At 42.0% G+C, this 23,101-nt stretch overlaps 3 protein-coding genes across 7 annotated transcripts in view; 2 read left to right on the top strand and 1 right to left on the bottom strand.

Moving 5' to 3' along the window:
- The first annotated feature begins 31 nt into the window (after positions 1-31).
- On the top strand, positions 32-9,880 carry ap3m1 (adaptor related protein complex 3 subunit mu 1). Of its 2 annotated transcripts, XM_061689936.1 has the most exons (10): positions 32-226; positions 786-844; positions 1,176-1,453; positions 2,792-2,963; positions 3,042-3,179; positions 4,039-4,124; positions 5,921-6,054; positions 6,665-6,872; positions 8,255-8,399; positions 8,465-9,880. In XM_061689936.1, the coding sequence occupies exons 3-10, from the start codon at positions 1,181-1,183 to the stop codon at positions 8,563-8,565; spliced, it is 1,257 nt and encodes a 418-aa protein (XP_061545920.1). In that variant the 5' UTR covers positions 32-226; positions 786-844; positions 1,176-1,180; the 3' UTR covers positions 8,566-9,880. The 2 variants fall into 2 exon arrangements, with proteins under 2 accessions (XP_061545920.1, XP_061545919.1); XM_061689935.1 differs by lacking the exon at positions 32-226 and having other exon boundaries at positions 836-968.
- A 482-nt stretch (positions 9,881-10,362) lies between these two features.
- Positions 10,363-23,101, bottom strand: part of LOC133410155 (vinculin-like) — a 31,559-nt gene continuing 18,820 nt past the window's right edge. The window contains 12 exon segments of the mRNA XM_061690948.1: positions 10,363-12,091; positions 12,702-12,806; positions 13,589-13,792; positions 14,913-15,068; positions 16,613-16,798; positions 17,684-17,764; positions 17,766-17,809; positions 17,866-18,168; positions 18,952-19,060; positions 20,069-20,218; positions 20,296-20,424; positions 22,896-23,095. Coding sequence (XP_061546932.1) covers positions 11,945-12,091; positions 12,702-12,806; positions 13,589-13,792; positions 14,913-15,068; positions 16,613-16,798; positions 17,684-17,764; positions 17,766-17,809; positions 17,866-18,168; positions 18,952-19,060; positions 20,069-20,218; positions 20,296-20,424; positions 22,896-23,095 — 1,814 coding nt within the window. The 3' untranslated portion in view covers positions 10,363-11,944.
- The window catches only part of LOC133410156 (inhibitor of nuclear factor kappa-B kinase subunit alpha-like), a 57,582-nt gene continuing 55,236 nt past the window's right edge, over positions 20,756-23,101 (top strand). For 3 of the 4 annotated variants that reach the window (XR_009769501.1, XR_009769500.1, XM_061690950.1), the window contains exon 1: positions 20,756-21,121. Coding sequence is in view for 2 of the 4 variants with exons in the window: in XM_061690950.1 (XP_061546934.1) it covers positions 21,116-21,121 (6 nt within the window). In the remaining 2 variants the exon portion in view is untranslated. The remainder of the gene's footprint in view (positions 21,122-23,101) is intronic. The other variant, XM_061690949.1, reaches the window with a different exon arrangement.

Raw genomic sequence — 23,101 nt, 5'->3', positions numbered from 1 at the left:
TTATTCACCCTGGTCGAGGGATCATAGGCGACTGAGGTGGGACGGTCAGAGGGCTCCACCAATCACAAGCAACATTTATAGATCAGTGCTACATTGAATTGAATAGCTTGATTAAAATAATAATAATCACCCGACCTTTGCAGTTGCAGTCGTCTAAAAATAAGATATAAATATAGCTGAATGGGGGCACAACATGCGTGATTCTGCAAGCTACTGCTTCTCAACGGTTTGTTTTCAAGGCGTTTGTAAGAGCGTTACAGTTAATAAAGTAATGAGTACGAATGCATACGTTCACAAAGAAAAAGGGAAATTGCCCAAAAGAATGAACGCACGATTCACTTCGTCTTTCAGCGCCATTTCGGAATTTATGCAATACCGAGTTTTCGACACTTCCGTAGAAGGTTATCTATATTTAATAGAGTCCAAGTTAATAATGTGCCGCTCAACACAGGGACTCGGGAATAATACAGCTTTGACGTAAAATGTGGTTCGAACCTGACATTAGTCTGTCTTTACTCTTTTCTGACACCTACATTTATGGAAAAATAAAAATCCTGAAAGACGAAAAAGAGGGCAATAAAATGACAGCGACAGATCAAAGCAGTGTTAGCTGTCTTTAAATATGCCTGATAAAAAACTTTTAACCGTAGTTTAGAAACCCCTCCCAAGTACTTACATTATTATTTTACGTAATAAAAATACATAAAATGTATCGTGTTTCTAGTTCCTTCCATTTATTTGCACAAAATCTTAAATCAAGTGTGTTATGTATTCCACCGTACCAGGCATACCCTCAGCCCTTCCTGCCTAGTGACAACTTCATCGTCGACTTAACTGCAGTCAGGTAAAAGTTCAAACGCTACTCGGAACTTTACTGCTCCAAAGCTTTTCTATATATGTAATTCAGTGCTTTGTGTCATTGTAATGTGCAATATATATATTCCCGAATCCATAAACCACAAGTTCAGGTAAGTTCAGGTTGAACTGAAGTAAACTTAGTTGACTGAAGTTGTTCAGATTTGACAGTAAATGACCCTTCGCTACTGTCACCATCAGTTTTGAATCAATATGGAAAATGAATGATACATTAGTATGAATGCCTTATAAGTCCTCATGAGAGTGCTTGTTTTCCCGCATTGTTGACAACAACAAGAACAATCACCTCATTGTTTCAGCTGAGATGATCCACAGTGTATTCCTCATTAATCACACGGGAGACATCTTCCTGGAGAAACACTGGAAGAGTGTCATCAACCGGAGCGTGTGTGACTACTTCTTCGAAGCCAAGGAGAAGGCGCTGGAACCCGAAAATGTGCCTCCCATCCTCCAGACCCCGCACCACTATCTCATTAATATATACAGAGGGAAGATCTTCTTCATCGCTGTCATCCAGACTGAAGTGCCTCCGCTGTTTGTCATTGAATTCCTGCACAGGGTTGCAGACACACTTCAGGTAAGACGCAACATAGGTGGGAAACTACAGTGGATATAAAAAGTCTACTCACCCTTGTGCAATTGCTAGACTCTTGTTATATAAAGAAACAGATCAATATAAATCATTTCAAAACTTTTTTTCCACCATTAATGTGACCTATAACATGCACAACTTCATTGAATTTTTAAAAATTATTTTCAAAAGTGAATGTAAAAATGAACTGAAATAATGTGGTTGCAGTACCTCTTGTAACTAGGATCTGGCTGTGTTCAGAATTAACCCATCCATCCATTCAAAATACCGCTTATCCTGTTCAGGGTCACGGGGTGCTGGAGCCTTTCCCAGTTGACCTCGGGCAAAAGGCAGACTACACCCTGAACTGGTCGTAAGTCAGTTGTAGAGCACTTATAGACACGGACAACCATTTGCACAGAGTGGGAACTGAACCAAGTCAGGCGAATGTACCACTACACCATCCGTGACTTCAGAATTAACCAATCACATTTAAACTGATGTTAAATGGGAGTCAGCACACGCCATCATTTAAAATGGTTCTGATTAATCCGAAATACAGTTAATCTGTAGGCTATTCTAGAAGGCTTTTCCTGACAATTATTATTATTATTATTTTTTTTTTTTTTGCTTTTTAGCAGAAGCCTTAAGCTTTTGACTGCTACTTGAAACTGTTCATAATTCCCCCCACCTTGTGTAAGGCGCCAGTCCCAGCTGGAGAAAAACAGTCCAAAAGCATGATACTACTGCAACAACCTTGCTTCACTGTGGATGTGGTGATCTTTTGGTGATGAGCAGTGTTGGGTTCGCCTCAAGCATACCTTTTGGAATTATGGCCAAAAGGTTCAACATTGGTTTCATCCGACCATATAAAACAAAATCTCATTGGGAAAATGTGTTATGTTTTGAAATGAATGTAAAGTTTTGAAATCATGTTGTTTTCATTTTTTTAATATTAAAAAATCCTGGTGCTTGAACAGGGCTGTGTGTAGACGTTTTAGATCCACTGTGTATTCCCAGCAGGAGCCATTTCAGTTCATAAAGTTCTCAGAGGAAATCCTTTTGAGCATTTATTCGATATCCTTGATAGGTAGGACAACTTTGGCATACTAGTAGTACTGCTACTGGTTCAGCACAGTAGTTTACCAGTAAGGTTTTTAATATTGTACTTGAAGGCCAAAAGTGGCATTAGTAGTGGAAAAAATGTTACTCATAAGGCACGGTCATTCTACTAGGGCACTGAATAGTCTTACTAGGGAGGACAAAATGCGTACTGGTACATCTCATGGACCCTAAGCAAGATAGCAAATACTGTAAACGCTCAAACGGCTTTCCATACAACAGGACTACTTTGGCGAATGCTCCGAAAGCGTGATCAAAGCCAACCTGGTGACGGTGTACGAGATCCTGGAAGAAATGCTCGACAACGGTTTTCCACTGGCAACCGAGTCCAACGTACTCAAGGAGATGATCAAGCCTCCCACCATCCTTCGGTCGGTCGTCAATACTCTGACGGGTAAACAGATGCCTGATGTTACTTTATCTCGAAATGTGTGGGAAGATAGTTCAAAACTTTTGTCGCATTCCTTTTCAGGAGGGAGCAACGTTGGAGACACGCTCCCCACAGGTCAATTGTCCAGTATTCCCTGGAGGCGTGTTGGTGTTAAATACACCAACAATGAAGCATACTTTGATGTTATTGAGGAAATCGATGCCATTTTGGACAAATCAGGTTCGAAGGCTCTACGTACCTACAACTACCTACCGAGATATCTACCATCTATCTATCCATTGATGTCAATTATATTTAGAATAATTTATTTCAAAGTGCAAACTGTTGCCATCATAAACACTTTTATCAGCTGTACATGCCAAACATTTGCACTTCCTTAGTTATCATACAGGCACCATGGTGGACTGGTGGTTAGCAGGTCTGTCTCACATTTTTGGGGTAGGGGCTTTGAACCTCGGCTCCTTCCTGTGTGGAGTATGGATATTCTCCTTGTGCTTGTGTGGGGTTTCTACAGGTACGCTGGCTTCACCCCACATTCCAAAAACATTGCATGTTAGGTCAATCGAAGGCTCTAAATTGTCAATAAGTGTGAAAGTGAGTATGAATGGTTGTTTGGTGATATGTGCCCTGAAAATGGCTGGGGACCAGTCTCGGGTGTACCCCGCCTCTTGCCCAAAATCAACCAGGATAGGCTCCGGCTCACCCTAATGAGGACAGGCACTATAGAAAATGGGTGGATGGGCATTTCAGAGTCTACACTGTCGCCGTCATGAAACCTTTTTTTACTGTAATCTCAGTGTTTTAAAAACACCCCGCCTCCTGCCAGATGATAGTTGGGATAGGCCCCGGCACTCCCGCGACCCTTGTGAGGATAAGTGGCTCAGAAAATGGATGGATGGATGGATGGATGGATTTTAACATTACCATTGAAGTACAAACTGAAGTTAACCATTCTGTTAAACACTCTTAAACACCCCAAATCCATATTTGATTAGCTTAAAAGTGTTTGATTCCAGAGGTAACATTGTGGAAGTAAGTGGACCTACCTTATGTTGTGTTACCTGTGCTTGTTGTTCAGGTTCCACGGTGTTTGCAGAGATTCAGGGTGTGATTGAAGCCTGCGTCCGACTCACAGGGATGCCTGACCTCACTCTCTCCTTCATGGTAAGTCAGCTTTGATAGATTACAGTACAGTGGTGCCCTGACTTACAAGTTAGATTTGTTCCGTGATCACGCTCAAAATAATAGCTCTGTACATTATTTTAACTTACAAAAACATAGAGTAATATCATAATTAAACAATTTATATATCATGATGACGTAGCATGGTGGAGGACTTGTAAGCACATCAGCTTCACAGTTCTGAGGAACCGGGTTCAAATCCGGCCTCGCCTGTGCGGAGTTTGCATGGTCTCCCTGTGCCTGTGTGGGTTTTCTTCGGGTACTCCGGTTTCTTCCCACATTCCAAAACATGCATGGTAGGTTAATTGACGACTCTAAATTGCCCATTGGTGTGAATGGGAATGTGAATGATAGTTTGTCTATATGTGCCCTGCGATTGGCGGGCGACTAGTTCAGAGTGTACCCCCGCCTCTCGCCCAGAGTCACCTGAGATGGGCGCCAGCACGCTTGCTAAGGATAAGGTTCGGAAAATAGATGGATGGATGTATTGTGATTTCATGCATTAATTAAATGGGCATTGTATGTCTGGTGTGCAGTCCTTGACCACCAGGGAGAAGCATAGTACATGCAGACATAGTACACGTAGATCTGATAATGAAAGAAAAGACTGTTACAACTAAGCTGCGGTAATATTAGTAATTTTTTTTTTATAGAGGACAAAGAATATATACCAGTAAGTGTTGTCATATTATATTTGTCTTTCGGCATGGGTTGCTACCGTTTGTGCTCACTGAGTTAAAATAGAAGTTGTTGAAAGGTTTCCGGCTTTGTTAAAAGTACCGCAACATCAATGCTAGTTTTGTTAGCCCGAGAAGGTGTGAATTCACTTGCATGTGTCTGCAGATTCTCACTTCTGGGACTTATTCACTTGGTGTGGGGCCACTCATTCAATGCGATAAATAACTCATACTGTAACTATGCGAACTTCCTGGGTATCCCCTCACTTGCACTCTAATTCCAAAGATGTTTAGAATTTACATAGCCACTCCCACCACGCTTCAGTTGTACAGCTAGGTCCACTACCGCTGTCCTGCATGCTTCCCCTCATGTCCTTGTCCTGTCCTGTATTGTCCTGTCCATACTTCACAGGGTGTAGCACTACTGCTCCAAACAACACTCAATTCTAATGTGTCATTGTACTTGGCATATAATGATTTACTTTCCTCATCTTTATTACAGCTAAGGTCCTGTCCTCTTCTCTTAGTTTTTTCTGTCACTCCCCTTTAAAACTTTGTTTCGTCCAATGGAAATGTTCAATAAAATTCCACCAGAATACAAAGAACCACAGTGGCAGCTTTAAAACTCCGCTGTGGCACAGTAAAACTGTTCCGGATACAGATCCCCCTTTCTGTTTGAACTGACAGCTGAACAGGAGAAAAAAAAGAAAACGTTTTGTTAGCCAGTCTATGGTGTTTTCGCATTAACTTTGCAAACTTACATAATTCAAAGTAATGTGGTTTGGTTAAACACACTATGTGTAATTAGATTGGTTTTATGTTTAGTTTTCCAATAAATTTAAACTGGGAGTGGCAATAAACAGCCTGAAGCAAGTACTGATTCTCATTTTTGAAGAACTGTTCACTATCTGCCAAACCTCTGCTTGTTGTGAAGTTCGCTGCCACCGTCTAGTGTTCGTAACTCAAAATTGGCAGAGCGACGGCTCATGTCTCGAAAAACTCATAAGTCGGATCACTTGTAAGTTGAGGTACCACTGTCCTTTTTAATTACTTTAGACTCTACGTGAAATTGATCCTGTGTTATTGCTTTGTGTATTCAAGAATCCCCGTCTCCTGGACGACGTCAGCTTTCACCCGTGTGTGCGGTTCAAGCGCTGGGATTTGGAGCGCGTCCTCTCCTTCATCCCGCCCGACGGCAACTTCACCCTCATGACTTATCATGTCAGCTCACAAAAGTAAGTGCAGACAATACTGAATGTACAGTGGCGTTTTTAATACAAAATATTTCAGATCACGCTCCTACAAGCAGCCCATTTACTCTTCTTTTATCTTTTATCATTGATTTGTTGTATTTTACTGTACAGTACAAGGCAAAAATCTTCGTTCATCTTTATTTATTGTTTTAGTATTTATTTATTTTTTAACAGTGGAATACATTGTAATACATTTAGATATTAAAGTATTTACTGTGGGAGCATATTGGGATAAAGGTTATGATGTTTACCTCAAAGTTCTGAGTTTGAATATCAGCTCCGGCCTTCCTGTGTGGAGTTTTTATGCTTTCCTCGTGCTTGCGTGGGTTTTGTCTGGGCACTCCAGCTTCTTCCCACATTCCACAAACATGCATGTTAGTTACGTTCACTGAATAATCTGAATTGTCCATTAGTGTAAGTGTGTATGGTTGTTTGTCTGTCTTTTAGTCTTGTGTCACTTCCAATGAACAAGATGTGTCGTGTAACTTTAACGCACAATTGCGGTCTCTGATTTGTTTCCCAGTTACTTATTCCAAAAAGTCCTTCAATGTCCTAACTTGATGATCAAAAACAACCCTGTTGCCCTCCTCAGTCTGGTGGCCATCCCAGTGTACGTGAAGCAGAACATCAGCTTCATGGAGACGGGTTCGTGCGGCCGTCTGGACGTCACAATCGGACCCAAGCAGACGATGGGGAAAACGGTGGAGGGCTTGCTGGTCACCATCCACATGCCCAAAGCCGTGCTCAGTGCCAACCTCACTGCCACACAGGGGAACTACACGTACGACCTCGCCACCAAGGTGAATGCATCTCAGCTCTTGCCTTCCTGTGTAGAGTTTGCACGTTCTCCCTGGACCTGTGGGTTTTGACTGGTGACCAGTCCAGGGTGTAAGCTCGACTCAATCTCACGTTGACCCTAATGTGTCCAAGTGGTACATGCCGGTGGACAACCACGCCAAGCTGAAATGATCCCTACCCTGGCCAACCACAGTGCACATTTAGACCATAGTTTATTCATGTATTGACAAAGAGTATGAGTCCATTTGGACATGGTACTTTTTGTCTTTTACCACTTTCTACCATCATTTGCAGCTAAAAAGCAACCCATTCAATTAATAAAAATACACCCTTGACTCAAAATTTGGCCATTGGATGAGTCGTTTTAGGCCAGTTGTTACAAAGTAGTCGGTAGTCGGAACTGATAATAACTTTATTATTATTATATTTTAATTGAATTCTTTATTTAGAACATGTGAGAAAGTGACGCTGTAGAAAAACATCAAAACAGACAGACTTACTGAAACTAGTGTCAACTGTTAAGTTATGTTGTATACAAATTGGAGAATGTCTTGTGAGATACAGAGCGCAATGCTATCCATCCATCCATCCATTTTCTGAGTCGCTTCTCCTCACTAGGGTCGCGGGCGTGCTGGAGCCTATCCCAGCTATCATCGGGCAGGAGGTGGGGTACAACCTGAACTGGTTGCCAGCCAATCGCAGGGCACATACAAACAAACAACCATTCGCATTCACAGTCACACCTACGGGCAATTTAGAGTCTCCAACTAATGCATGTTTTTGGGATGTGGGAGGAAACAGGAGTGCCCGGAGAAAACCCACGCAGGCACGGGGAGAACATGCAAACTCCACACAGGCGGGGCCGGGGATGGAACCCGGGTCCTCAGAACTGTGAGGCTGACGCTCTAACCAGTCGGCCACCGTGCCGCCCGCAATGCTATCATCTTCTAAAAAAAATTATTTACAAAAAAAAAACTTTGCCCATCTCTAGAAGCAAATAAACATGTTTAAACACGTTTACGGCCATCTTGGGGTGCTGGAAAGCTGTGCCCCACATGGTCCTATCTACAGTATTGCATTGAAGAGGAGCTATTTTCATGTCAAACTTTTAACGACAGTCACTGGATAAAGATTGGTGCGCCCCGTATCGGGAATGCGTCAATAATCAGAAAAAACACGAGCAAACATTTTTTGCTTATCATTAAATATATAGTATTCATCGTGCTCATCTAAAAATGCATATAAATGTATTTAGAAACATTTTTATTTGCATCAATGCATCCATCCATCCATTTTCTTCTGCTTAGGTGGGGTCGGGTAAGCGTTTATTTTCTACGACATGTTTTTAGTTGGTATTGACAGCCTTCATGTGTATTTTGTTTAGGTGTTGGTTTGGGATGTCGGGAAGCTGAACCCCCAGAAGCTTCCTAACCTGCGAGGCAGCCTGAGTGTGCAGCCAGGCGCTCCGAAACCTGAGGAGAACCCCTCGCTCAACATCGACATGAAGATCCAGCAGGTGGCCATATCAGGTAATCCGAGCAATGGGGTAATGTCAGAGTCTGTTATTTTAACTACAAGCTCTTTCTCTTTTCAGGCCTGAAGGTGAACCGTCTGGACATGTACGGGGAGAAGTACAAACCCTTTAAAGGGGTCAAATACCTCACCAAAGCTGGGAAGTTCCAAGTGCGGACCTGACTCAATCACAACTCCACAATCACGCTGCACACCCACCATTCCAAATCTAGCCAAACCTCAGCCTTATTAACAAATAATTTTGCATTCTAACAGTTATTTATTAAATACGCGTTATGGCATTACAGGCTCTGTAAAAATCAAGCGACTTATTTGTGGCCTCTGAAGGGGAGCCTGAATAATGATGATAATAAAATAGAAAAGGTCACATGGATGATGAATCCATGTGACCGTTTCTATTTTCACATAATTTCATCAAATGTTGTTTTGCCGAAGGGAATATGTTGCTTTGTGAACACAGCACAATCATGTCAAGTTATTGAAATATTGCTTGTATGTTGCTTTCTTGCACATCATTTTACTACTTATATAATGAAAAACTACGCAATGTTTTAGCACATGTTTACTCTGTAATGTAGCCTTTTAAGGTGCCTTGTTCAGGACATTATAACAACAATCTATGTTTTATAGATCGGGTGCAAGATAAGTGTCTCTTGTGTATTATCTGCACACTACTATGTCAGGCTGTGACTGGCTTTGGGGAACACCTACTTAGAAATATCCTCAACCTTTATGTGTTCTTGAACGCAACTTCTTATCTTAGCCAGGTATTTTCACAACCCTTTCTCTACAGGAAAAGGTTGCATCAGTCTCAACTTCAGTGCACAAGAGGTCTTATAAAAATATTTGAGAGTATAAAATGTACTCTTGTTTGTGTACCCTTCTTTTACGTTAATGGGCAATTTTGGACCTTTACTGTTCTTTTTGTGCAGTGGTTCCCAACATTTCCCTTAAAGGAATTTATTTTTCTTGCACCCACTACAGAAGCAGGAAGATGTGAAATTCATAACAGTCACAATAATATAATTAATTTAAAAACACCTTTCAGAATACCTGAGGACACCATACATGAAACTATTAAAAATACAGTTGGCTACAACTAAAAACCAACAACCAAAATAAATGATAGCAAAATAAAATAAGAGTGACTTAAACTATTTAAATGTTTTTAGCAGATATGAACGTGGTAAGAAAGTATATTGGTAATGATTCTGCAATTCTGACATTGAACAAAAATGACTGCGGTATATTCTAAATTTAATAGAGTGAAATGTTGCAAAATTTCTTCACTCTGTTGCTGTAAAATTTCAAGATATTAAATTTTACATGTGTTTAACATGAACAGTATTATATGATTGCATGGTTTTGTCCAGGTACTCACACTCAGTACAACCCACATTCCAAAAACATGCATGTTGGGTATTCAAGGCTAAATGGTCCGTAGGTGGGATTGTGAGAGTAAATGGTTGGTGACCAGTCCAGGGTGTACCCTGACTGTGTTCCATGGTATATTTAATGCCTTGGAAACTATTGTACCCTTCTCCTGACTGATGTCTTTGAAAAATTTGATCTCTGATGCTGTTGTAGCTCTCTGCTGACGATGGCTTGTGCTATGATGATGTGACTACAACAATGTCAGGGAACTACAACAGCTGGACTGCGTTTTGGTTTAATCAGAGGCACTTAAAATTATCTCAGTTGTTGAGTTGTACAGGTTATATGTCATTGACGGTGAAAAAAGTTTTGAAATGACTTGTCTAGGTCTCTTGTTTCATACTACAGAAACTTGCCATTTGAACAGGGATGTGTTGACTTTTTATATGCACTAAGTTAAAAAATATAAACTCCTCTGTACTTCAAAAAAAAAAAAAAGGAAGATTACAGATCAAGGCAGGTAAGAGCTGAAGTCCAGTTTCAGGAGGCCCTACTGATAGCAGAAAAAGGCATACTTGCATTAGATTGTCATTCATAATCAGTCTTTTTATTCCAAGGCACAAACAGCGCATGTGTTTGAGTGGCCATAAACTCTCAGGATACAATCCGGGTGCATGGGACACATCACAGTACATGGATACTGTAATCATATTCAAACACCCTGTCGCTCTGAGAAAGCGGATGCTACATGCTCACTACATTCTGTCCCTTTAATAGCGTGCTCCTTTATATTGACGCGCACACACACACACACACTGATGCTCCATTTAACAGTTACATTTGCCCAGCAATCATACAAAATACTTTATATAATAAAGTAAAAGTGAAACAACAGCTTAAAAGGTATGGAGTGCGGCGCTCGTTGCATGTAATTTTGTTAAATTGTGACACCAAAACATTTCAACTGTTAAGGAAATAGTACATGAAAATAAATGTTATACGTAACTAGAAAATATATGAAGTAGGATAAAATAAAAATGTGTGGTGGTGGGCTCTTTGAATGAATTATAGCTTTAAAATGTAGTAATTCAATGTCAAATGCAACATTTTGCTTCAAAATAATTAAAAAATAAAAAATCAGCAGCCATAAAAACTTCACATTTAAATAGGGATGGACATTTGACTACATTTCCTTGATTGACTATGGGGAAAATGTTAATTTCAAATTTTTCCATTATCTGAATATTTGTTATTCCTGTTTCCATGCCAGTGCTGTATTGAACTGAATGTTGCGTGGAGGAGTCGTGTACATAGCGTGGATGAAGCTAATCTTCCTATAGCCAAAATGCTGTTGGTTAGCTTTAGACAGAAAACTAGTTGAGACTGAACACCATTTTGACCTAAAGAAAACAACTAATTAGCAATAAATTCCACAAGACTAAAATGTATCATTATGCCCATCCCTATGACTCATCATGGGTTCCTCCATACTGTCACACACGTCCACACACACACACACACACACACACACACACACACACATAACCAACGCTCTGCAAATACTTCAATCAACTAAATCTGCCATTTTATCAGCAGTCACTCATTTATGGAATTACACACTTCTTTGCCAAGGATTTCTAATCCAGAAGACTTCATAGTTCAAGTATAAGCGTCACCAAATAAATGTAGGTGATGACGCCACACCTTGAAATTCACACGCAGGTCTTCAATCAGTTAAGAGCAGCGTTAATTGTCAAAGTAAACATGAGATCGGGAGCGCGCTGCACTTAAATGTTTTAAAGTCAGTGAATATCTCTCACAGATGAGTGTACACACACACACACACACACACGAAACACTTCATTGTTAAGAAACAAAGCTCTGTGAAACACAAAAGTCCTATCACAATGTTTCAAGTTGCCTTTTAGAAAATAGAAAACATCTTCATGCAAAAAATATATAGCTACTTGCAATCAACATACCAAAAATATATATTAATAAAGATGCTTCTTTTGTGTCCACTTTAAAAAGGGACAAAAGAAGCTTTAAATGAAGCACATCTACAGTGGATGATGGAGAATCATCTACAGTATGTCTATGTTGCTACTTCTTTTTTTTCACTCTTTATACGTAGTGTGTGCTGCTGTTTACAAAGTCACTGCTGCGTTCACTGGTACCAGGGAGTCTTGCGCACCCAGCGGAGGGTGAATCCTGCGTCCGTGCGGATCTTGATGGAGGCCGCCTCAGCTTCCCTGACCGTCTCCTTCACGGATTGCATCAGGTTCTGGGCGTTGTGGACCAGCATCTCTGTGGCCTGCGCAAAGCAAGGAGACATTGGGAGGCATGCCATAACAACATAGAAGGCACACACAAATCAGTATTTTTAATGTCATTATGGGGACATACAGTATTATGGGAAAATTTGTTTGTTATTCTTTGCATAGAAATACTTGGGTCTCTAGTGCCTGCCCACCCTTTAAGTGCAAACTCAAATAACTAAGTAAATATTTTATTCCATTCAATAACAATAATGTTTTTTCCCCAATTCATTCATTCATTCAGCTTCCGTTCCACTTATCCTCACTCGGATCGCGGGCGTGCTGGACCCTATCCCAGCTATCTTCGGGTGAAAGGCGGGGTACACCCTGAACTGGTCGCCAGCCAATCGCAGGGCACATACAGACAAACAACCATTCGCACTCACATTCACACCTATGTGGAATTTAGAGTCTTGAATTAATGCATGTTTTTGGGATGTGGGAGGAAACCGGAGTGCCCGGAGAAAACCCACGCAGGCACGTTATTTATTCAACTAGATGTCACAACTGCAGTTACTTGAAGCACCATGTCTATTATAATGGAGGCCGTTATTATATTAAGTAACTCTGATATATAAATGCCATATTTTCTAATGATGATTTTACCTGCTCGGACTCCTCCTCACTAATGTTTGTTCTACCCAGCATGGTTGCTTTCACCGTGGATAGGATCTTCAACTGAGTGCTGATGGTGGGGATCCGCTCACACACCTTCAACAAGAAAGAGAAGAGATCAATTATTTGGGATTTCAGATTGCCGTCCAGTGGTGAATTTTCATTGGGGGCAATTGGAGCAGTGCTCCACTCGTCCTACAGAGGGAGCTGTGGTGAAAAAAAACTTTTTCTTTCGAGAGAGTGTTTTATTAGATAAATCAATGAGTATCAATAAAGTTATAGTTAGAAAACCCTTGTAGATATTTGTGGTACGTTTCTTAAGTGGGGTCCATACATACCACCGTTAAAGGGGTCTAATTTGAGCCACAGTCCGCCGAAGTGATCAAACGGTGTGATTGTTAGGAGTGATTTTTACACCCCGATCTGCTCGGAAAACAGTTGGGGCCGACAGTCATCAATGTTAAACCAAAATCTTTATGGGTTTGTGAGGTCAACACCAAGTTCGGGCTAAGTCATGGACCTTGTGAATGTGACGTGAAATGGAACGATAGCTAATTAGGAAGCAACCTGAAGCCCGTGCTGTTCTCACTCTTTCTACTATTTTGTATTTTTCAGGAGACTGGCTTCCCTGTGGCACCGTGCTGCCTCTCACAGGCCAGCTTAGTACTACGACAGACATCTTGTTTGGAGGAGATGACATTATTGCCCATGGAGATAATGTTACGTGTGCAGTATCTTGTGTTGGTCATTTTAAGTATACAACACAATATGGATTATGCCTAGCGACAAGTTACTGCAAAAAATGAACACCAGGAGAAACTAAGTAACTTATTATAGTTCTCTGTAGTGCTGGAACGTGTTTCTCGTTCAAAACAAACCTGCAGCAGGTTCGTCCTGATGCGTCTGTCCGTGCACTGCTTGGCCACTTCCTTGGCGAGTCTCGTCACCTCATCCGATGCTTTGGCAATGTCCTTGGCGCACTGGATCAGCGCTCGCTTGTTGCCACTGCCGCCACGCACCAGCCGGGACATCTCGGCCATCAGAAGAGCCATTCGCTTGGCAGCTGCGATGATGTCGTTACCCTGATATGAGGAGGCAAGGGAGTAATAAGAGGGATGAGGAGGATGAGGAGGAGGAGGAGGATGGACTTTCCATGATTGAGAAGAATGTAATGGAGAAACAGTATATGAACAACAGTACTGGGAGACATCTTTTAACCCAGTGATTCCCAAGATCATCATTATTTTTATATACATACTTTTTGTAACATTTTTGTTTGGTGGTAAGATGTTAGATTTTTTTTAAGTATATATGTGCCTTGGCTCAATAAAAAGTGGGAAACACTGGTTTAACCATGTTGGTTAGGCTTCACTGCTTAGTTCTTTAAGTCTTCATCTTACAAGACATTTTGGACTATTTGCGCTTCCAACTTTGTGGGAATAGTTGAGGAAGGCCCTTTTTCTGTTCCACAATGAAAACAGCAAGGCATGGTTTGATGATTTTGGTGTAAAAGAACCTCATTCAACAGTACAACAGAGATTGTGAGCCAGCAGGCCCTCCAAAAATAGTAGAAAGTCATTCTCAAGTCTCCATTGTTAATAATGGCCATAAGTCTCAACACTTTTGTCCATATATTGCATGAGGTTCCTGAGCATAGTTCTGAGAATCTTACAGGGGGGTGGGGGGGTTAAAAATAATAAAAATGACAGCGTTTAGTAAGGCAGGCTTCCTTAGTAAGTTACATGCAGTGTACACACGGAGAATATGATTGTGCTATTTACGTACATGCATGGTGACCCGTTTTTCAGTGCTTTAAGGTTAGTAACCATGGGGTCCCAACTACATCACCCAGAAGTCTTTGGGAAACTGTCATCCTTGGCATCACAGGTTGCCCTGACAACAAGTGATTGACAACAGCGAGACGCCTCCTTTAAATCACCAACATAAGGGAGGGACATTGTGAAGCTAGTTCATCATAGTGGTGCATCCATTTTTTAAAAAAGCCATTCCAACAACTGTCAACCTTTAATACAACTTTGGCACCATCTGAGCAGCCACAGCTGGTTGGAGGTTGCCATGGCAGTGGCAGATGCAATTTGTTTGAGTGACACTTTTTGTTTTGTTTTTGCATGCGTGTGTAGAGAGAAGTGGTGGAGTCAAATAATCCAGCGCCCAAAATGCGCTCGTGACATCATGTCAGACCTTGCTGGACCACTTGCGCGCCTCCTGGTGCAGAGCCTGGGCAGCCGCCAGCATGGGTTGATTGACAGGCTGGTTGGAGGGCATCAGCAGCAGCTCTGGCTCATAGTCATCCTCACCATCAGTAAACTCATCTTCATCGTCTACCTCTACTGCCTCCTGGCAGGCAAAGGGGTGAAGGATTGTATTGCCGGCGGGCGGTGGAGGATTGATTGGGGAGGAGGAAAATATGGAGGGGAAAAGGGGGGGAGAGAGCCAGGAATGGCAGGAGGGAAGGAGGCGTTTAGTACACTATGAGAAGCAGTAGGTGGAAGAACAGAGGAAGAATTGAAGGAGGAATACAGGCATCATGGAAGAGGAGGGAGGGGAGGCGGGACTGCACAGCAAAGGTGAGGCGGGAAAAAAATAAGAATGGAGCAGTGATGCTGGGGTAGTACTTTAACACGGCTAAGGCCTCCTTCCACAATATTTAGAAAAACAGATGAGTGGGACGCAACTAAAGTGACTTTTTCATCACAGTTTCTGAACAGAGAAGGTGACATGGAACAAATGTGCAACAACTGCTTGAACTGTATAACAAATGAATGACAAGGAATTATTCCCTTCACATCAAAACACAAAAATATGGAAAACGACATACATAAACATCAATGGAAGTTACATCACCATCTATCCATTTTCAATACCTCTTATCCTCATTAGGGTAACGGGTGACCTGGTGTTTTAGGGAACGGGGTCCCCTACCTACAAAGAAAGCTCGTCCGCATCCCCCATCGCGAAATTCATTTCGATCAGGACACTACATCCAACCAAACCCCACCCCTGACCCGTCGCCAAATTATTTTTGATCGGGACAATATGACCGCATAAGTCCCCTGCCTCACCAGTCAATTGCGGCGTACATACGTATAGACAAACAAAAACCCACGCTTACATTCACACCTATGGGCAATTGAGAGTCTTCTATTAATGTAACATGTGGTAGGAAGCAGGAGTACCCCGGAAAAAACACACACACAAGCCTGGTGAAAACTCTCCAGAGACGTTTGCAAGGATTCGAACCTGGATCTCCGTATTGTGCGGCATACGTGCTAACCACTACTAGACCGTGTACCAAAGTTCCTTCTCTGCAACTTAACATTGTATGTATGATGTATGAATGGTCATACCATTAGGTACACCTACACAATCTAGTAAGATTGAATTTTGGTCAACAGATATTACTTTAACAGTGTATTTATTATTGTGGTTTTAATTCAGAGTGGTGTAGAACTGCACAGCACTATACCTGGTTACGTCATCTAGTTACATAAAATGGGCAATCCATTAGAAAATGCTCTTAGTATGACACAGTGCAGTTCTACAGTATACTACTGCAAACTACAAAAACGAACATACTGTTAAATTAAAACTTAACTCAATTATTCATTATCCATCCTCAGGCTCTTTGGATTGTGCAAGTGTACTTAATTAATTGTACAGTAAATGTGTGTGTGTGAGCACCGCTTTTTTGTTTCTTTTGGTTGACCAGATGACAGTTTCCAGTTTCCTTCTGAAATTGGAATCAAGCCACTGATGGCCACATTTCAGCATCAACATGACTCACAAAATATGAATTCACAGTCAACAGAGAACATATTCCATCACCAAAATAGCGAACGTCAGTTTTACAAATATAGGCAAATGTGCGTATGTGGACCGACCTTGCTGGACCACTTGCGGGCCTCGTCGTGCAGCTGTTTGGCGGCGACCATCATTGGCTCACTGACGACCTCTCCAACCTTCTGCTCCGGGAACTCTTCATCCTTTTCCTCGGGAGGAGGAGGGCGCGGGGGCGGCACCTCGCCTTCTGGCAGGGGCGGCTTGGGTGGTGCCTGCTCATCGCTCAGCTGGATATAAAACACATAATAGGTCCAAATTCTATATACGGACCACATCCAGTGCTTCAGTTTAACAAATGTGGAATATTACTGTGGACTATTATGGGCACTCATTTGTAACACAATACATTATTGTGGTACTGTACATGAAAATGTATTATTGTTTTTATTATTCATTTTTTCTTTGTATTTAAACAAAAGAAAAACAAAATGATACCTACATTTGTTTATCGATGTTATATACAGGCGCATCTCAATAAATTCATAGAAAAGTTCATTTACTAAAATGATAAATAAATTATTGTTCTTTGTTTATTCTTATTTCACTTCAAAAAGGGAAATGCATGTATTCATTAAGCACAAAGGAAAATACTTCTGAGGCCAACTGCTACCTAAAGCAATCAAATGCTAAAATAATTTTTATTGTTTCTTATGCTTATATTCTAATTTCTTGAGATGGCGAATAGTGGGTTTTGTTAACTAAGTCATAATCATATATATATATATTTTTTTTAATTCATAAAATATTTCACCACATGTGTATTGGATCAATATGAGTTTTACTTTTTTAATTGAACCAGTGAAGTGAATTAAGTTGCTTATATATTCAAATTCAGTTAGCTGGACCTGTTCATATTAAACATATTAAACAGTGTATTTTTTTTCCTTTCACCACTTGCAGGTCTAGTAGTTTTACTGAAGCGTGTGAACTGTGCAGTTAAGAAACTTACAGAATATGGTTCCTTGCCCTAAAAAGGTAAAGTATCCAAACTATACATCATCTGTAAAAAAAAAGAGCTTTATGGCACCCCTTAAACGATACCTTAAAATAACATTTCTCACTTTCTCCAATTGCATTAAAGTATTTCCTGAGTGAATAAGCTTTGGACTTACTTGGAGCTGATCTAGGTCAGGTGGTGGAGGGGGGAAGTCCATGTCCTGAGGCTGGAAGGCCTCTCTGACTTTTCCCACAGCAGGCCAGGATCCTCAGACAAGAGTCCAAGTAGGCCTTCTGCAGCCCTGTGGAAGGGTCAGAGGTCATCATGTGTTTATGGCTTCCACTGAATTGTGTGTACCTTTATCTTGTATGTTGCCAGCCACCGCTTTGGCTTCCATGACCATGGGGGAGATGGTGTGCGACAGGACGTCTGACGCGTGTTTCACAGAGTCCCTGAAGCGCGGATCTTCCGAGTTCTCCACTTCCCTCTTGGCCACCAGCAGAACCCGATTGGCTCGCCGTGCGATGCTCGTCGCCCCGGCAACAAGCATTTGGGGCTGAACATTCGCCATGGCAACTCGGCACTTGTCGATGTCTTTCTTGATGGCTTCCTCGGAGGCGTCGAGCAGCGACTTCGTGTCTATGGCCTCATCCACCAAACCTGGACAAACAAACATACACAAAGATGCACACACACACACACACACACACACATACATACACACACATGCGCGCACACATATACACACGAGATAAGATAATTAGCAAGGCTAATGAGCAATGAACTCTGCCCGCACTAAACCTTTTATTGATGCAAATTATACTTTTATTACACACTCGCTTATGTATATACAATAATGACTTATTTTTGCCCAGTAAACCATATGAAACATGTGTCCATCCATCCATTTTCTGAGCTGTTTCTCCTCACGCGGGTCGCGGGCGTGCTGGAGCCTGTCCCAGCAATCATCGGGCAGGAGGCGGGGTACACCCTGAACTGGTTGCCAGCCAATCGCAGGGCACATACAAACAAACAACCATTCGCACTCACATTCACACCTACGGGCAATTTAGAGTTGTGAATCAACCTACAATGCTTGTTTTTGGGATGTGGGAGGACACCGGAGTGCCTGGAGAAAACCCACGCAGGCACGGGGAGAACATGCAAACTCCACACAGGCGGGGATTGAACCCCGCTCCTCAGAACTGTGAGGCAGACGCTCTAACCAGTCGGCCATATGAAACAATAACTAAAAAATACATTTAAAAAAGTCCTATAATCATAGTTTCATCAAAATAAATAAATAAATAATGTACCTTTAAAACAGAAAAATATAATAAATCAGTTAATTTTCATTCACTATCATTTGTTGCATAAAACTTACATACACAATAAAAATGAAAAGAACTTCTGAAGTTGATTTTCTTTTTTTAAAGTTCTCACCTGTGAGTTTCTCTACATTGTCGATCCACTGGTTCTTCATGGTGTCAAAATGCTCGTACGCTGCTTTGTTCCCAGGATTCTTCAACAAGATCCGAGCAGCAGAAGTTACCTGTACCCGGGGTGAACTGATCATTAGGCAAATACAGGCAATTGCCTGGGCTCCTGGGATTTCCAGGGGGCCCCCAAATGTCTCATGAAAACGGATTAATAATGTTTTCTTCGATTTAAAGCAATTATTAGTTTTAGTTTTAATTCAAGCGCTTAAAAAAAATCAACATGTTGAATCGATCATGATTGTTTTGTCCCTTCTCTTGCAATGGACTACCCATGTTTTTACTGCAAATGTGGAGTTGCAGTAGCACTGCTGTCAGAGTCAGTCTAGGAGGATGGGGAAGAGTTGAAGTGGATAGTGACACAAGTGACACTTTTCATTGCGAAGGTGTGAGCATTGAAGTGGTCGAGATAGCGACTTACTTAAATGTTACTTAATGTTCTTACCCATTACAGTAAATGCATTGAAATGATTCCATCCATCCATCCATCCATTTTCTGAGCCACTTAGCTCACAAGGGTCACGGGAGTGCTGGAGCCTATCCCAGCTATCATCGGGCAGGAGGCGGGGTACACTCTGAACTGGTTGCCAGCCAATCGCAGGGCACACATAAACAAACAACCATTTGCACTCACATTCACACCTAGGGGCAATTTAGAGTCTTCAATTAACCTACCATGCATGTTTTTGGGATGTGGGAGGAAACCGGAGTGCCCGGAGAAAACCCACGCAGGCACGGAGAGAACATGCAAACTCCACACAGGCGGGGCCTCAGAACTGTGAGGCAGATGCTCTAACCAGTTGATCACCGTGCCGCCTAACTTGATACTAGTGAATGGGGCAGTGCCGACTGTTTGACTACCCGGGCTTCCTCCTACTGTCCCGTGCCGCCTGAAATGATTCCCTTTTTTAAAAAAAGAAGAATTTTTAGGACTTCATCTAGCTCAGGAAATAGAAGAATCTTCTCAAATTCACATTTTTTAGTTGGTGATAAACATTACGATTCAAAATCTTTGCAGTAAACTGATGTGGTCAAGGCGTGGTGAATAAAAAAGAAACAAGCACCTGTGGCGTGAGTTCGCGAGCATGTTTGACTGCAGCGTGAATCCCCTCCACCGTGCTCTTATTGGCTGTTCCCACAGCAGCCGCCTTCTCAGCTGTTGCCCCGAGACGACCCGCGTGGGCCTCAAAGTTCCCAGCGCGCTCCTCAAAAACCTACGAGGTCACAGAACATCCAAACATTTTATTTAATGCAGTTCTCCTGCTGTGAATCTGTGCACACCACGACTGACCTCCTCTCTGTTGGGGGCATCTGGGGGAGAGGTCGCAGCTACAGCCAGCAATTTGATAGGGGTTGTGGTGTCACTGAAGACATCAGATACTTCCTGGGTCATCACCTCCTGCATTTTCTGCCTCAGGTCCTGGTTCCGGCATATATTCCATTATAATTCCACTTGGTGGCGCTCTCCACCAGTACATTCAATCAGATGACAGGCATGCCTCATAGAATATTAAAGGGACTATAAACATATGCAAAGACTTATAACAATACAGTGGTGAATTGTTGAGATACAGCTTAAGCATCTTTTTCACCGTTTGAATTTTCCAGATTTTCCTGATTTTGTGGGCGGGGCTAAATCCGAGCCCCGTAATGTCATATACTTTCTAGGGCGAGCGAGCTCCCCCCGTAGGACAAAGTGACGTCATTCTGTTTGGCTGCTTAGTTGTGAGTTAGCTGCGCTTAGCTGCCATCACAAGCCCCATTTACCACTACAGCGTGCAGTTAGCAAGCTAATGATGGCTACACCCCGAAAATGTGTCTTCGCTGGATGCCTCAATTTACAGAACAACTTGGTGACATTTTTATAAGCTAACAAAAAATGAGGAAATAAAAAAGCAATGGATTGACTTCTTGAAGACACGCAGATGGCGACCACCCGACTCTACAGTACGACGGATAGTTTTGTAAACTTTCACCAGACACAACATGGCTTCGTGGGTAACTTGATACGAGTGAATGGGGCAGTGCCGACTGTTTGACTACCCGTGCTTCCTCCTACCGTCCCGCTGTCGTCGGGTGCCGTGTTCAGCTGTGACATTACGTCATCAACAATGAGGGTAAGTTTACGTTTGTGCTTACTTTTATGATTATAGTCCACATTAACCATTAGGCTCAACTTGAGCCTCCTAACGTGATTTTACGTCATATAAGCTATCACCCCCTCAGTATGTTTGATTCCTTTTGGCACATCCATTCGACACGCCCACAGCGTCTGAGAGCTGAGAGGTGGTTTTGAAACCTGATTGTATAAACACAGCAACTATTTTTTTTTTATTATTCATTCAAATTTGGCAGGCTTGTTAACATTACTCTTCTCTGTGACGTGTCAAATTTACATCCCATTTTATGGGCCTCCTTACTCACTTTAAATATCGGTAGCTTCATTTGATCTGTTTACACTCGGAGGGATTTTTATTTTTTATTTTTTTTTACCAAAGACCAGATGGGTGTAGTCAAAAGTAATTTTTTATTTATATTGCACTTCTAACAGAGAGGACTCACAAAATGCTTTACATACACTGTATTGCCAAAAGTGTTTGCTCACCTGCCTTGACTCATATGATTTGAATTGATACCCCATTCTTAATCCATATGGTTTAATATGATGTTGGTCTACCCTTTACAGCTATAACAGCTTCAACTCTTGTGGGAAGGCTTTCAACAAGAGTGAGTTTTATGGGAAATTCTGCCCGTTCTTCCAGGAGCATATTTGTGAGGTCACACATTGATGTTGGACGAGAAGGCCTGGCTCACTGTCCATGCGAAATCAACCCAAAGGTGTCCTATCGGGTTGAGGGCAGGACTCTACGCAGGTCAGTCAAGTTCATCCATACCAAATTCTCTCATCCAATGTCTTAATGGCCCTTGCTTTGTGAATTGGTGCACAGACATGTTGGAACAGGAAGGGGTAATCCCCAATATGTTTGACTGTCCAAAATATCGTGGTATGCTGAAGCATTCAGAGTTCCTTTCAGTAGAGCTCAGGGGTTAATATTTTGGACATATCCAACTTTGTGGGAATAGTTTGGAGATGACCCCTTCCTGTTCAAACATGACCATGCATCAGTGCACAAATCAAAGTTTATGACAAGGATGAGAGAGTTTGATGTGGATTAACTTGTCGGGCCTGCACAATCCTGACCTCAACCCTATAAAACACTTTTGGATGAATAAGAGCAGAGACTGAGAGCCAGGCTGTCTCGTCCAACATCAGTGTGTAATCAGACAAACATGTTTCTGGAAAATGTTCATAAATTCCCATAAGCACACTCCTATACCTTGGGGCATACCTTCCCAGAAGAGTTTAAGATGTAATAACTGCAGAGGGTGGACTGATGTCATATTGAATGAACCCTATGGATTAGGAATGGGATGTCAATTAAATTCACATATGAGTCAAGGCAAGTGAGCGAATACTTTTGGCAATACACTGTAGTTATAATACAGAAACAAAAACATTATACAGGTAACACATATTGTGTATGTATGCATGTACATACAGTGGCTATAAAAAGCCTATGCAAAAAAGTCAGGAAAAGCCTACTAGAACATCTGAGCTTTATTCGTGGTTATTAGAGGCACTTTGATAGGTTGTAGGTGTGTAATTGTTAACACAGCCAAATCCTGGTGAGAAGAGGGTGTGCACACTTGTACAACCATATTATATCAGTTGTTTATATTTAGGCTGCAGGCCCTTTGTTCATATGTTGCCCATCACTGGTTTACAGAGGCCAGCAAACAAATCAATGAAATCAAAAATAGTTCAGGGAATTTGATCAATGTTGGTTTCACAGTATACAGTATAAAGAAAGTAGTGTTTATATGAGCTACCTTGAGGCTGTCATGTAGCTGCACGGCAGTTGCTCGAGCGTGGGGGGCCTCTGCTTCCCCCCTGCCAGCCATGTCTGCCAAAGATGTCATGAGAGCCTCTGCCCGGTCGCAGCGTCCCATCATGCCCTGGCGGTATGGCCCCAAGAGGCCTCCTGCCAGCCTCCTGCCTTCTCCAACCATCCCTCTGATAGCCGCCTGACCTGAGG

The sequence above is a fragment of the Phycodurus eques genome, chromosome 11 (assembly GCF_024500275.1).
Source record: "Phycodurus eques isolate BA_2022a chromosome 11, UOR_Pequ_1.1, whole genome shotgun sequence".
In the NCBI taxonomy this organism is placed as follows: domain Eukaryota; kingdom Metazoa; phylum Chordata; class Actinopteri; order Syngnathiformes; family Syngnathidae; genus Phycodurus; species Phycodurus eques.
The sequence above is the reverse complement of the archived record's forward strand: the minus strand, read 5'-3'. Positions and strand labels throughout refer to the sequence as shown.